Here is a 16,154-nt window from a genome sequence, read left to right on the forward strand (position 1 = left end):
GAGGTGCGCTGCTGGATCTCGTCCTCGCTAGCAAAGCGGGGTCTGGTTGAAGCAGTAAAGGTTGAGGGCTGCCTTGGTTGCAGCGACCATGAGATGGTGGAGTTCAGGATCTCATGTGGCAGGAACAGAACACCTAGCAGAATCGCAACCCTGGACTTCAGTAGAGCCAACTTTGGCCTCTTCAAGCAATTGCTAGGGGAAATCCCATGGGCAAGGGTACTTGAAGGTAAAGGGGCCCAAGATAGTTGGTTAGCATTCAGGGACTCCTTCTACCAAGCTCAAGATCAGAGCATCCTGACACATAGAAAGTCAAGGAAGGGAGCCAGGAGACCTGCGTGGTTAAACGGGGAACTGCTGGGCAAACTCAAGGAGAAGAGGAGAGTTTACAGATCATGGAAGGAGGGGCTGGCCACTTGGGAAGAATATAAGGCTGTTGTCAGAGGACGTAGAGAGGCAACTAGGAAAACTAAGGCTTCCTTAGAATTAAACCTTGCAAGAGGGGTCAAGGACAACAGAAAGAGCTTCTTCAAATACATGGCAGATAAAACTAACACTAGAGGCCCACTGATGAATGACGTGGGTGCCCTGGTGACAGAAGATACAGAGAAGGCAGAGTTACTGAATGCCTTCTTTGTCTCTGTCTACACTGCTGGAGGTTGTCCTGACAAGCCCCGTACCCCTGAGGCACCAGAGGAAGTCGGGACAATGGAGGAGTCTGCCTTGGTTGATGAGGACTGGGTTAGGGAGCAATTAAGCAATCTGGACATCCATAAATCCATGGGTCCAGATGGGATGCACCCGCGGGTGCTGAGGGAGCTGGCTGAAGTCATTGCTGGGCCACTCTCCATCATCTTCGCTAAGTCTTGGGAAACGGGAGAGGTGCCTGAGGACTGGAGGAAAGCAAATGTCACTCCAGTCTTCAAAAAGGGCAAGAAAGGAGGACCCGCGTAACTATAGACTGATCAGCCTCACCTCCATCCCTGGAAAGGTGATGGAACAACTTATCCTTGGTGCCATCTCTAGGCATATCAAGGATAAGAGGGTCATTAGGGGCAGTCAACATGGCTTCACCAAGGGGAAGTCGTACTTGACCAACCTCATAGCCTTTTATGAGGATATAACGAGGTGGATAGATGATGGCAGAGCCGCGGATGTGGTCTGTCTTGATTTTAGTAAAGCATTTGACAGAGTCTCCCACAGTATCCTTGCAGCTAAACTGAGGAAGTGTGGTCTGGACGACTGGGTAGTGAGGTGGACTGTGAAATGGCTGAGAGAAAGAAGCCAGAGAGTCGTGGTCAATGGGGCAGAGTCTAGTTGGAAGCCTGTATCTAGTAGAGTGCCTCAAGGGTCAGTACTGGGACCAGTATTATTCAATATATTCATCAGTGACTTCGATGAGGGAATAGAGTGTACTATCAGCAAGTTTGCTGATGACACCAAGCTGGGAGGAGTGGCTGACATGCCAGAAAGCTGTGCTGCCATCCAGTGAGACCTGGACAGGCTGGAGAGTTGAGCAGGGAAAAATTTAATGAAATATAACAAGTGCAAGTGTAGAGTCTTGCATCTGGGCAGGAACAACCCCAGGGTCCAGCATAAGTTGGGGAAGGACCTGTTAGAGAGCAGTGTAGGGGAAAGGGCCCTGGAGGTCCTGGTGGACAGCATGATGACCATGAGCCAGCACTGTGCCCTTGCGGCCAGGAAGGCCAATGGCATCCTGGGGTGTATTAGAAGGGGGGTGGTTAGTAGGTCGAGAGAGGTTCTCCTCCCCCTCTACTCTGCCCTGGTGAGACGGCATCTGGAATATTGTGTCCAGTTCTGGGCCCCTCAGTTCAAGAAGGACAGGGAACTGCTGGAGAGAGTCCAGTGCAGAGCCACGAAGATGATGAAGGGAGTGGAGCATCTCCCTTATGAGGAAAGGCTGAGGGAGCTGGGTCTCTTTAGCTTGGAGAAGAGGAGACGGAGGGGTGACCTCCTTCATGTTTATAAATATATAAAGGGTGGGTGTCACGAGGATGGAGACAGGCTCTTCTCGGTGACAAACAATGATAGGACAAGGGCCAGTGGGTACAAACTGGAACACAGGAGGTTCCACTTAAATATGAGAAGAAACTTCTTCACAGTGAGGGTAACAGAACACTGGAACAGGCTGCCCAGGGAGGTTGTGTAGTCTCCTTCTTTGGAGACATTCAAAACCCACCTGCGTAACCTCATCTGAGTGTTCCTGCTCCGGCAGGGGTATTGGACTAGGTGATCTTTCGAGGTCCCTTCCAATCCCTAACATTCTGTGATTCTGTGATCATTCGCATCCAAGACCCCAAATTTCCAAAAAGCTTGTATCTGTTGGGTAGGCTGCATGTTAAGATTTCGATAGATCAGAAGAAAGAGAAACTTACTTCTCTCTGTCAGCTTAATCATGCAATTGCCTTTCCCAGTATTTATTATTCGTACCAATTTTGTTTTAGGTAGGAGTGTTACATGATTTGGGCAAAAATGCAAGTTTACTACACATCTAAATGATGATCTAAAAACAGGTACAGGTAGTGGTGAATCTCTTATAGATCAACTGTTACCTAAAAGAGCACAATAGAAGTTGACACATTTATGTGGGCAGGGAGGGAATCAGTCTTTCAGACTATAACTAAAAATCTGGAGCTTGCCTGGATGTCTCAGATGAAACCTGCTTGCCATGGGAAAGTGAACTGATAGGCAGGTACACACTCTCACACAGAATCATGTTTCACTCAAGCATTAAAATGATGTAGAGCAACAATTCATGTCAAAATTATCTCAAGAAAAGCCATGGCTCTATTATAATCATTAAAAAAATGCAGTAATTACACCAAACATTTGAGCATGAGTGTATGCTCCGTATGTACAGCCTGTGCTGCAGGATTTTCAACACTGGACTCCTAATCATGGCTTTGCTTGGATGGTAATTCCAGCACTTACATTTTGGGATTTTAAATCGGTTGAGGAATTATGTAAAATTAAAAAAATAAATAAATAAAAGAAACGAAAGGGGGGAGGAGGGAGTAACTCACCAAAAAGGTCTAAATATGAGATCAGAGAGCTCAAAACTACGTTACTGTGAACAGATTTCACACTGTTATTATTTTTTCTTGGTTACCATTAAAATTACACTGCAACGAACCCAGCTGTGTGCTATTTATAGAGATCAAATCATTATAAAGACGTTTATGCTACAGGCAGCAGCAATGACATTTTTTCCCTTCATTTTCAAGCCAATTAAGCAAGAAGAACATTGTAATAACTTTTTTCTTTGTTTCTCACTCTCCTTGGTGTTATAGGATAGCTTATTTTTATTAAGGCCACAAGAATTCTGTCACAAAGAACAGACTTTATTGTGCACTGTAAATACCCTAAATACCAATACCTTCATGTTGAGCTTTCAAGTTATTAATTACATATATTTCATATTAATTCTCTCACTGAGAAGACTTTTCCTCTTTCAGCATGTTTGGCCCAATGGCTTTAGGAAGAAAAACAAAGGGATTAATGTGCAGTGGGGCTGAGGAAGCAACAACAAAAGGTAAGAAAAGAGGAAACAAAAGCTTTGCAGAATCTTCCATGCCAAGCCACCATGTTCAGGCTACAAACTTACATGGAAGAATTGCAATGGATAATCTGAATGAAAGAACTGCTTGCTCTCATCACAGAGACCAGACCACAGAGCTGGGAGTCAATTTACACTCAGCTCAGTGAGACTGGGGCCATCCTTGCCGTTGCCATTATGGACAGAGCTGAGATCTGTGTTATGAGACCCCACATAACAAAAAGTCTGCTAGTTAGAACTAAACTGTGATACCTGAGATACTGCAGCGTGCCACCGGTGAGCAGTATAGGAATTCACTGTGGACCTGGCTCTGACGACTTCTAGATATCGATCCTGGGGGTAGGGCTCATCGCTCTTAAATTCAGTCATCTAAAAATTTAGATATCTATTCTAAGCCAGCTGTCTAGACTCTCTTGATAACTAATAGAGAAAGACAGCTATCTCCTGAAGGCAATTTATCCTAATCTATGATGGGTGTCTCAGGTGGAATGAATCAACTGCTGGAACTGTCTGTTTCTCTCCACTGAACTAAAGATGGAAATCAGAAGAGTAGCAGGCTAGACACTTAATTTTTGGATGACTAAGAGTCAGGGGAATGAATCCGACCCTATCTCTCTATTTGCCACATCACCGGGCACTACCCTATGTGTATAAAGTTTATTTGTCAGCATTCCTTGGAATTGGAACTTGCTTGAAATCCCATATAATGTTAGGAACAGTAACTTTCTCCCCAATCAGTTTATTTCTCAACGCTAGTGTAATGAGCCTGTGCTCTTACCGTACAAGGCCAATCACTGACGCTCGGTTTCCTATAGCACTCGCTGACTTAAAGCTATACTAGAGCAGTAAATCAAGCCCGCAGAAGTTTTTAATTATCCTGTTCAAAACACTGATTAAGGACTTTGTCATGAATGACAAATCTCATCCATCAGTCATTTAACAAAGCAATATATTTCATGTACATACAAAAGATGAGAGACAAGGGGCGAAAATGGCAGCGATACCTACTTGTCCCAGAGTGCACTCCATGCCACCAAGGAAATCTGCTTCCTTCAGCCCATTGTGATTGCTGCTAATGTCATGGACTTCAAACCGCAACCGCTGCACCTCTTCAAAATAGAAGTCCACGGTGAACAGCTTGGAGAAGATGGGATTTATACAGGTTCGAATCACTTCTGTCCTGTCAACCTGCCAAATGGAAAAGAGGTCATATGAGTGGTTTCTCTTGGTCCCAGTGATGGACTGCAATGAGGTCCTCAAATACGGTTTCCTCATTTATCAGGACTGACAGCTGTGACTGTGGCCAAAGACACAACTATTTGTATGAGCAGTGGCAGCTGCCATTTCTCTGCAGGGCTGGCCACATGCATACGATATGGCCAACTCCCCTGTCCTCTCCCTTCCAGCGAATCGCTGGAAGATATTGGTAGCACCACAGGGCATGGTCTGCAGCATTCTTTCACAGAGTCACAGAATGTTAGGGATTGGAAGGGACCTCGAAAGATCATCTAGTCCAATCCCCCTGCCAGAGCAGGAACACCCAGATGAGGTTACACAGGAAGGCGTCCAGGTGGGTTTTGAATGTCTCCAGAGAAGGAGACTACACAACCTCCCTGGGCAGCCTGTTCCAGTGTTCTGTTACCCTCACTGTGAAGAAGTTTCTTCTCATATTTAAGTGGAACCTCCTGTGTTCCAGTTTGTTTGTAGGGTGAGCGATGACTGCTCCCTGGTGGGTATACTTGATCAGTCAGGGGGCTGAGTCAGGAGCTGTGCATAGGCAAAACAGCTGTCTTCTGTGGTAATCACTGGGCAAGTAACTATAGAATTGAGATCACCAGCAGTCCCCATCCATCACTACAGAACAGCAGCAGAGCAATACAGTTTTGTCAAACTAAATTGAAAAGCAAGGAAAAACCTCAGTAATTACTCATTTTGGACAACTTTCATGATTAAGGAGTGGAGAACTGGATCCATAGCAAACAACTTTTCTTAAAAATATATCAATTTTTCCACCTCACTAAGTTTCATTGCAAGAATCTGATGGATTATACACTGCTTATCCCTACCCAAGCCTTACAACTGTTAAAGAAACACCATCAAATCTAAATTGCTATTTCTTCAAAAAAAGTGCTCATAGAGAACTTTCCAGTTCCTCTAAAATGTAGTACTTAGTTTTCCTATTTTTGAAGTAGGCCTTTGCTACTTTTCATTATGATACATTATTGGTGACACTGTAAACAATAAAGCAATTTCCTTTTTTCCACTCTCTTTGCTCTGATACAGAAAAAAACCCTAATAATTCTGAGATTAAAGGAGCTGATCAGAAAATGAAGTAGGATTTGGGCACGTCAGTCACTAGACAGGAGGTGGCTGGAGTGCCATGGAACAGAAAAATGAAATTGCTCAGAGGAAGAGGGATGAGATCCTTTGTCTGATTCCTGACCAGGAACATCTGTTGTGCAAAAAATGACAGGCGCCTGCTTCACTTTTTAGAGTTTATAATGCATTAGTCTTGCTAGTAGTTATCGGCAAGGGCACAAAGAGTCAAGTAAATCAAAAGCAGGGGAAAAAAACCCGAGCAATTCTTGGTAGCATGAGTTTATTTTAGTGCTCATCAAAGGTGTTAGATTGACAGCTCTGACAGCTGAAATCCTTTAGTTAATCTTCAAACAGATGCTACCAGTCATCGAGCAGATGCAAACCAGTGCTACCATTGCTGTATGTCTCCTCACACAGCTGTGTCAATGTGCTCTGACTATGCCAAGACAAGACCATCACAAAAAGGAAAACAGCATTAGTTACAAAATCAATTCTTAATCTCTTCGCTTAGACTAGCTGGAGAAGTTGGTTCTGATAACAGTGATGCAAAGTATAATAAGAATACAATAAGTGAAAAAGGATACCAGTTGCCTTCACTCAGGTGCTTAGTCTATCTCAAAAAGTTTTCGATCTTCACTTACAATCAATGTGATTTGAAATCACCATTACTGCTATGACATGAAATATTCTCTATGTCAGATGACCAGTCAGTTCAGTGGGTTGTCCCTGAGACGTCTCCTAAGTGGAAAGTGATTTGAGCCATTTATCATCTCATGAAATAGTGGATCAGAAGATCCAATAATGAAAACATTTGAATGATCAGTTTTCAAATTTTCTTCATAGACACAACAATCTCCTAAACTCATTCCTAGTAAATGTGTAATTCTGTTAATTTAATTGTGTCTTTTTAATTGCTTCATTGGTACGGCAGATCTCCTCAGGCAGTAACAGAAGTTTCTGTTATTGTTTCTCCTAATTTCTCATTTGCTGCTGGAATGTGGGGAAATGGTTCCCCACTGTGAAATGCAGCAAGATGTACACTTGTGCTCAACACAGGTTAAATATGTAATTGTTCAAAGAAGTGAAGTGCCTGAAAATGGAGGCAGAGGTCTGCACACAGGGACATTAAGAATTTTGGTCTCACATAGCGATAATACATTGTTTGCTTTTTCCAGCCTGTGATTGACTGACATCCTTCCCTTGACAGACACAGTACTGAAATACAGCCATTTCGCTGAATTTCCCCAGTCTTCCCACATTATTGAGATGATACATCAAGCCAGCATGTCAGAGCATGGGACTGCGTGAGAAAAATCTATATTGAGAGAAGCATTGCCAACAGCTACACAAGTAATATAAAATTCTTCATAACTCTCTCAGCAGTCAGCAGCGTGCAATAGCATTAGCCCAATTAGTCTACCTTGTCTCCAGTTTGCTTTGTGAGGGTATTTCACAGTTACTCTACTCTTTGGCTAGAAAGCCTGGCAGGGTCCGCCGCACGGGAAGCCCAGCTGCATTCCCTGCTTTGATTACTATGCAGCAGGGCCAAGCACTGGTAACCAGCTGAACTGACTCATGACAACAAAGCAGTGGTGAACAGAACAGCTGAATAAATTCACTAACCCTCACAGAATGCTCTAGGTTAAAAGATGCTGTATAAACACAAGGTATCAACTCTATTTCTGCCACTCACCAGAGGCTGTTCTTTCTTGAGTATTCCTGATCTCATATGCAATTGTAAAGCCTTAACTGTTTCTTTAGAAATGCTGGGTAAGCATGAAACATGGTGAGAATATTATTGCTAGGTGCAGTTTCATGCTGATAATCATGAAGAAGGTAATTATCCACAGTGTTGCAGACACTTCAAAAAACCAAACCAACAGGCTGACTTGGTTTTGACCACAACTTATCCCACTACCTGCAGGATCTGTTTCATTTCAAGCAAAACCTGGTGGCCTGTGCCATGGTAACCCTAAACACAGGTCCATAGCAGTCTGCCAAGATGGTGACTTCATGCTGTATGTCCTTAATCCTGCTGTCACCCAAAATCTGTAACAGCACTTCCACTTGCAGAGATGATGAAGGCTCAAATGCTTAAAGAAAACACAGTTTGGCTTTGCCCAGTCCCATCAATTGAATATTCAGAAAGTTAGAACTTCTTAGCTTGAATGCTCTCCAAAGCACAACACAGAACACTAGCAATCACAATAAATCTCCATTAATTTTGCGGAAGAGAGCTTTTAAGCCCAACAATATATTATAAGCAAATGGAACTTACACCTTTGGTCTTGTTACAGAAAACACGAAACTCTTGGGCAACCTAATCCTGAAGGCAGGTAGATTTCTCAACAGAACATGGACAGGGGTCATGCCCACAGCTTTGGGATTTGCTGATGCCTGACATATGAGCCATCTGCTATTTCTGGACTTTGCTAGAACAAGGAATTTCTCCAATTTATTAAAGCAGAACAAATTTTCAAAAGAAACACTTGACAGTTACACGCACCTTTGGGCTGTGTCAACAGTTAAAACTGACCTCAAAAAGAGCAGTGCTGCAACTGACACCATGATCTGAACATCTGCTTCATGGTACAGCTTTACCTGCACTTTCCCTTCAAGGACAATTTATACAGAGAAAAGGACTTGCATCTTCAACCCCTGGGATGGACTCACGCTGCTTTCCCTCTTCATCTCTTTAGGCCATTGTCACTCCACAGAAGGTGGCACCCCACTGAGCAGCCAGGATTACTTGGCAGGCCCATCTGGATGCAGCCACGCTGTGAGCTTCCCCTTGGGAAACTACGAATGACATACAGACACCAAAGTAGGCCTCCACAGTGTAAAGCACCATCTCAACAGCAGGAATTAAAATATAGAAAAGGACTTCTTGCTTTGGGCCTTCTGAATTCTCCCATCAAACTCAGAGGGAGCTGGAAGCTGGGTTTGAAAGTTGTTTTTTCTTTGTACTGCTCACTATGAATGGACAGTTAGCAGAAATTTTTGTCTGCTTTCCTGTTGACCCACCATTACTGCTGAAGAACAGCAAAACTGTCTTTGCAGTCAGGCAGCATCAAATGAAAGGAAGCTCAAAAGACAGATGAACAAATACTAAAATTCAGGCTTCTTATGCTGTTTGCATCTTTTGTCTGTGAGCTACTGAAAAGCAGTGAGCTTTGCAGAACTGTGATAAACACATGGTAATTTCAGTGAGGAAGCAATTCTTCATCCTAGCTAAAATTTCACTAACAAAGAAGTAATTCAACAGTTAAAGTATGGGCTGAGGATGTCCTCTCCATCTTCCACCATTAGTTGAAAAGTGAAGTTGAGGAAAAAGCCAGCCCGAGGGAGAATTTTTCTTCTTCTATCAAAATTAGATGGACATATAAGCTATTGCATATACAAAGATGAACAAGAATTAGGTAGAAGCTCACTGTCACCTGGTATCTAAGACTTTCAAGTGATCATAAACACAGGATGTCCTTGGAAACCAGGGAAACGGAGAATCACCTACAGGACCTGAAGCTCTTCATGTCAAGGCCACGCTTTAGTGTTTTGCACAGATCAGCTGTGTGGAGAACTGAGTGTCCCACACAGATAACTGGCACTATTTCTAGCAAACATGTAACTAGCACAAAAGCAACACATATTCATTGGTTGTTACTTGATATCTTTGAGGTGAAGACCAGCCAAGAGTTAAAGGACTATGGAGAGTTCACTATCTGCTCACCAAAAGGACAATTCTTTCGCAGAATTTTTAATCAGGCTTATGAAATAGCCTAGCAATGCTATAGTCAATAATGATATAGTTGTCTCATGAACTAAAGGAAATCTTTGGTCTACAGAACTATTGTCTGAAAATTTATACTGGTGCTGCATTTCCTTAAGTGTTTTTAAAAACTAGTTGAAAAGCTACAAACATGCAAATTCCATTAAATAGAAAGCAGGTGCTGCAATTCGGCCCAAAGCACGCTTTTTGTGGCTGTTACATTTTTAGCAAGTTCTCAGACCAACAAATAAACCCACTGTTCCCTATATATTTTACAGGCCAACAGGGGAAAACCACCAGGCTGTATTTTCAGTAGAAGTAATCATAAAATTCTGATTAAATCTAGAAAAATCACATTTTTCAGCTAAGATGACAAAATGTACAGAGGTGAAGGGGTAGCATTATTTTTAGGTCATCTGAATTTTAACAAGACTAAAAATTTCCATGATACAGTACCTTATATAAAAATTTGATGCCAAGCAGAAAGCAATTTACACTTTGCTTGGCAGCTCCTGAGGAAGTTATTAATTTTTTTTTTTTATTATTAACAGTGCTTTCATACCATCACATTTCTATCCAACAAATGAAAAGTCATTGCAAAGGTCACCATAATTTATAGCCCTTGTTTTCAGTTTAATTGATGTTTGAAAACAGTGAAAAGAAACCAATAGGTATTTAACTCTTTTTAGGCTGTAGAACTCAAAGTTAAGCACAATCTTGTCAATGTTGGCAAAAGCCTTTTGGCAGCAGGTTGGCTGGAAGAGAAGCATTTAACGTGAACAGTCTGGAAATTATCCACAAGTAGCTTCTTTTATTTATGTGATATAAATATTAGATAGCTTGTAAACCTCCAAGTCACAACTATGAAGACCCGATTTCAAGCACTGGAAAAACTGATACATAGAAACAGCTGAGGCTTCAATGGGCTCCAGTCTAAACAACTGGAATTGCAGTAAAACACGTATTATTATTTCTTAGTTGAAAAGTTCTTCATTAAGAAAGCCTGTTTCTTTGTTCAGGGCCACTGACTGCACTCTGCTTAATTACTTTTACTTTCTCTGTTGCTTTTCATTGCTCTGAAGCAGGAAATAGACAATTTATAAAATATAAATTCTTTGAGAAGTTCCTGGATTGACTTTGCCTTATATACTCATAGCTTTTAAAAGAAGAGACAAATATGACTGTTGATGGCTATTTGCATATAGGTTATCTCATTGACTCAGAAACAATATGATGTAGTTAGAACAGCCACTGCACAGACAGGCACTCAATATTTGCACTTGAGGACCTATTCCGATCCTTGGCAGACTCCCAGACAGTATTTCAGATTTCAGAGTCCATCTGAGCAACACCAAAATCTCACAGTTAGAAAACCTGCAAAAAACTGTGGGTGCAATACAGGCTAAGAACTAGTGGCAGGCAGGTCTTGGTAATGTTATTCAGGAGCTGAATGGATCGTTACAGCTGTGATGGGAAAGAGTGATGCTCAATCCCCAGTATGAAGAAAGCAGGACCTAAACTGTTTGGGAACCCTTGTGCCAAGGGAATCCCTAGTTTTCTGGTGCCAAGGGAATCCCTAGTTTTCTGGAACAAAAGACATCTCTGGGGGAGCTACAACACTCCCCTTTAGCTTTATGACCATGTGCAGTTGTCATCATCAAGCTCCTTATAAAGTCTAGGCTTTCTAGGTTGCATAAAGATCCTGGGAAGTGCAAAGGTATCCCTCTCACTCACTGTCACTTAGGAAAGCTCAGATATGAGAGAAAAAAAGCAGGTGCTCAGCTAATGCATTAATGCACACTCACACCATCCCTGAATGCACTAGATATTTGCTTTTAGTTTACTCTCTTCTGGAAAGAAATGCCTTTATTTCATTCAATTAGTTCTGGGAGTTAGAGGACACTGAGTCTTCTCAGCCTAATATCACAAAACCCAAATCTTTTGGTCTAGAACAATTATTTTTCATCACTGTATGGACTGCAATGAAGCAAACAGATTAAAATTGCTACTTTGTTGAGAGACTTTCATGTAATCCCCTTGGATCTCTAATTGCTTTCCTGACAACATTGTAGATGAGACTCTATCTGCATTTGTCGGTGATGAGAGACCTGTTCTGCCATGACTCTGTGACAGTTTTAGTTTGATGACACTGACGCAATCTGGGTAGATTCTGACCCGCTATTTCCTACTAACAATATTTTTAAAAACCCCTCCCAAATAAAAGAATTGGAACCATGTAAAATATTAAAAACATAATGTAAAATATTAAATATTAATATGTTTATATTAATGTTAATTAATGTATGTTAATATATTAATGTATAATATTAAATATTAATATTAAAATGCTTAAAAGATTAAATCGCACTTAATTTTTTTTTTAAACGAAAGACTAAAAGCCTAATTTGGTCTAGCAGTAAACTGCAAAGCATGTAATATCTACAGACCCAGCAAAAAACTACATCTAGCACATGTGTTTTAGCACAGGGAATGAGTCACACCTGTTGTGTCCCTATAAGCACAGAGAGGGTCAGACATTTTCCAGGGAAAGAGTATGTTTCTGGAACATGAAGTTAGGTTAAACAAGAAGTCTGGTGGCTTTGTCAGCCACAGGGGTTTGAGGAAACTTTTGCCTGAAAGGTTTGAAAATAACCCAGCTGCTCCTCCTGGACATCAGAGGTTCAGACCAAGGTCTCTGCTCTGATTCAGACCAGAAACACCAACTCTGGGCCCTCACACCACCAGGGACCGTCTTAGCCACAGGCTACTGGCTATTTCACGCAGCTCCCTCTGTGCTCTGGTTTCTATAAATTATAAAATACTCACTGTCCCAGAGAAACAGACTGAAACTATGTCCCACCACGTGACTTCACCTTTCCTGACCACAAGAAATGCCCTAAGACGACATGCAGACTCTTCATTTTGCTCGACACACGAATGCAGTGCCGCAGCACCAGCAGCACAGGAATGCCAGTCCCACCACGCCGTGCGTAAGGCCGGGAAGGGTCACCAGGACCCCGGCACCGACGCGCCTCTGGGTCACACTGCGCTCGTGTAAACGTGAGGCCCAAGCGCCAAACGTGTGTGCGCACACACGTCACCTGCTGATCCTCCACCCGCCCTGGCCTCTCCAACCAGTCACTGTCTCGCCTGACCGCTCCGTCTGCCGCCCGTCAGGGGGAAGCTCCGACGGGCAGAGGGGCTGCGGAGCTCCTGAGCTGAGACCAGCTCCCCAGGGAAGCTCCTTGCCTGGAAAGGAGGAAACCCCAGACTGTGTCATCTGCAAAGGCGTTCACTTACTGCCTGGCCAGTCCAGGCTCAGGGTTGGGAAGGAAAACATGGGTGGCAATTTTAATTTGCCTCCTGTGAATTATGATTTGGCATAGAACACGGAATAGCAAAGAACTCCAACCCTGGCACTTTAACTGAGGACAAATTTAAATGCTGCAGCTTCTCTGAACCTAATTGCAGAATTTCTTCTGTTCGTAAAAACTGTGAAACATGAAGCTTTTTACATCTATTGGCCTTGGGCTATAAAGGACAATGCTTCTTGTACCAGCTGCTGCACTGTGGATATTCAAGCCAGTTTTGAAAAGCCAGTTGCACAACGTTTCAGTGAACCTGAAAAGCACAATGTCTCTTTAGAGTACATCATTAACACAGTGAAAATTAAGGTCTTTCAAATGAACAATGATTAAGTGGACTGAACAGTGAGAGGACCATGATAACTTAGTCAGATAGCAATAATTGCCTTTTCTAGAAGATATTTTACATTTTCTTACATTTAATATGGGAACACTGGTAATTCTGAATTTTTGTGTATAATATTTTGGGTCCTGCTAGGGATCAGAAGGACAAGTCTGAAGAGAGAACATCACTTCAGGTGAGCCTGAAAGACTTGGGCAACTTCTTCATGAGCAACTGACCTTCCTGCAAAGCAGCACAAGGATTTCATCTCACCTGGAGCCTCCTGGGTGGGCTCCCCTGGGTGCCCAGGGACCTCTTGTCTTTTGGACCCCACTAGCACTGCCCTGGGGAGTGCTCATGCCTCAGCAGAGGCGGTTGTGCAAGCCCTTTCATCTGTATTCCTGCTTAAACCATGGAGTCGTCTTCATAACTAGCTATGAGCTATCACTCAGAGGTGACCTAATACAATACCCTATCAGGCACCCAAAAATTTCGGCTTACATTTCCAAACAACTAGTTGCTTTAAAACCTCGACTTTTATAACATTTTTTATTATTTTACCTAACTTGAGGTACACACAATGCTTTGGAGTGTAATATCAGTATGTGAGACAGAGACAGTCCTCCCCAATGGGAGGTACAGCTTAGTGTAAATGCTGTGCCAGACCTTTGATGCTCTTCATCAGCTGAGGGAAGTGTATGGCTCCATCTTCATATAGGAGCCTCTGTGCTGATGACATGCTGTGATGATAGCGTCATTGACAGGAGATTTTCCAAAGGTGCCTGAGGATCCCTCTGTTTTTATCTCCAAAATCTGCTTGCTCCCCTTCCAGAAGGGTTTTGAGTGGATTTCTGTTCCATGTGAATTGCTACTGTTCCTCTGATTTTACTGCCAGCTGTCATAAACAGCTAATTATGACAGTTCAAGAGCTGCCTTTTTGCATTAACACCTGGCTGAAATGGATGAGCGTGAGTTAAAGCTTTAAAAAGAGATTGAGCAGCCTCCTCGCACACTCTCCTAGTGGGGATGCCCAGCAAACTCCCTGAGGCTCCCTTCACACGAGGAGATGATATTCTGGAGGCCACCCCTTCCACGGTGACGATGGCCGTGGACTGAGTTGTGTTTTGGAGCAGGCAGCAATCAGGGTGCTGCACTCTCGTCTGCACCAGCTTACCTCCTGCAGAGTCATTAAATAGAGACAAGCAATGATTATGCTATTCCTGCTACATGGTTCAGACAGTAAATGGAATTACATCAATGCCCTTTATCTTATTCTGGTAAAACCTTCAGAGCCTTAACAATCATAAAATCGGCAGCTATAGAAACTTTGGTACTAAAAGGTGCTTCTTCTGAGGTAGTCAACACCTCCTGACCCAGCCAGAAGTACTGCCGAAAAACCTCATAGAAATTGCTTGGTGGCAGAAGATACCCATTTGCTGTGCTTCCCACATATTTAACGGGTACTCAGAAAACATCGACACAAGCAGATAATGACCCACATCAACTCATGGGATAAGGTGCTGTAACCCACTCAGATGTGATTACACTGGAAAGAAAAAAAGAGAATTCATTTTTCACTGAAAACCCTTGAATACTACCTCAAAGCTGAGCCCTGAAACCTGGATGCTAAATCTTCCTTTACTTTATATTCCAAATACAGCCCAGATGTTCAAATACTATAACAAATGCCACTTATTATTCCCCGACCTTCATTTGATGTTGAGAGCTTCAACTGAATGTTCTTAATTTACATGTGCCTGAGGATACAGGGTTTTTGTAGATGACAAGACTGGTCCTTCAAAGTGGCAGCAAAAATATTCACAATGTTATACCATTTAGCTTCACTCTTGACTAGCCACAACATGCTAGTAAGCAGTGCAGTGCCTGGCAGCAGTCTGAAAGTCAGAGCACTATGTAGCCATTTGAAAGCTCTTCAGCCATATATTCTCCACAGTTTTCCCCACAGATTAGAAAGTGAGCCTTGGGAATATGGGTCTTCACTCAGGGACTTTCGATTTCATTGTTATTTGGTTGCTCGTTTTCGGTCTGCTTGTAGGGATAAACACAGTTTCGTTGGTTATTTTTGTGCAAGAAGGGATAGGTTTTTATCAAGGTATGTATTGATTTCTTGACTCCTTTTCCCCATACAGATGATATTGTAATGTCTTCTGATCAGCTAAATTTTAAGATCTTTACTTTCAAAAGATATTCTGTTTTGAATATTCTTTTGAGTAACAATGCAATGCATGACCTTGCCTGCATGACAGCAACAAAAAATGCTAGAACATGACTGGGTTTTGGAATATAATTTAAAATGTGTCAGGTACCTGAAGGTCTCTTTTTTTCAAATGCCATTTCTAGGGAAGCCTCAGTTTATTGCCAGAGTACTGTACTCACACAATTAGATTCTGCTGCAGCATTGAGCAATGAAGAAATTAATTCACACTTATTCTAATCTGGATTCAAAGTATTTATTTGCTAATTCCACCTATCATTATTCCAAACTGACCTCCAGAATTAAGTTTTACTATTTCCACCTTTAAGTAATCTCACACCGTGGGCAACAGGCTTCCACGGCAATTACAGACATGTTTCTTCTCTGCCTGCTGTCCTGGAGGGCAAGAGATTTAGAAGCTGGACAAATGTGTTCTAGAACCAGCCCATTCCAAAAAATAGCGTAGATGTTTGCTGCTGTTGAGCAGCAATTCAGACTTCAAAGAGGCCTTCAGAAGAGCACACAGTGGCACAGGATTGATCAGGAGAGAAATCTGGCCTCAGCCATTTCTCAGGAACTCACAGGTCATTGAG

At 42.5% G+C, this 16,154-nt stretch overlaps 1 protein-coding gene across 1 annotated transcript in view; it reads right to left on the reverse strand.

The window, feature by feature from the left end:
• Positions 1-16,154, reverse strand: part of CPNE4 (copine 4) — a 202,272-nt gene that overhangs the window by 119,330 nt on the left and 66,788 nt on the right. Inside the window, exon 2 of the mRNA XM_065627509.1 lies at positions 4,583-4,762. Within this exon, the coding sequence (XP_065483581.1) occupies positions 4,583-4,762 (180 nt within the window). The remainder of the gene's footprint in view (positions 1-4,582; positions 4,763-16,154) is intronic.

Source organism: Caloenas nicobarica, chromosome 2, assembly GCF_036013445.1.
Source record: "Caloenas nicobarica isolate bCalNic1 chromosome 2, bCalNic1.hap1, whole genome shotgun sequence".
In the NCBI taxonomy this organism is placed as follows: Eukaryota; Metazoa; Chordata; class Aves; order Columbiformes; family Columbidae; genus Caloenas; species Caloenas nicobarica.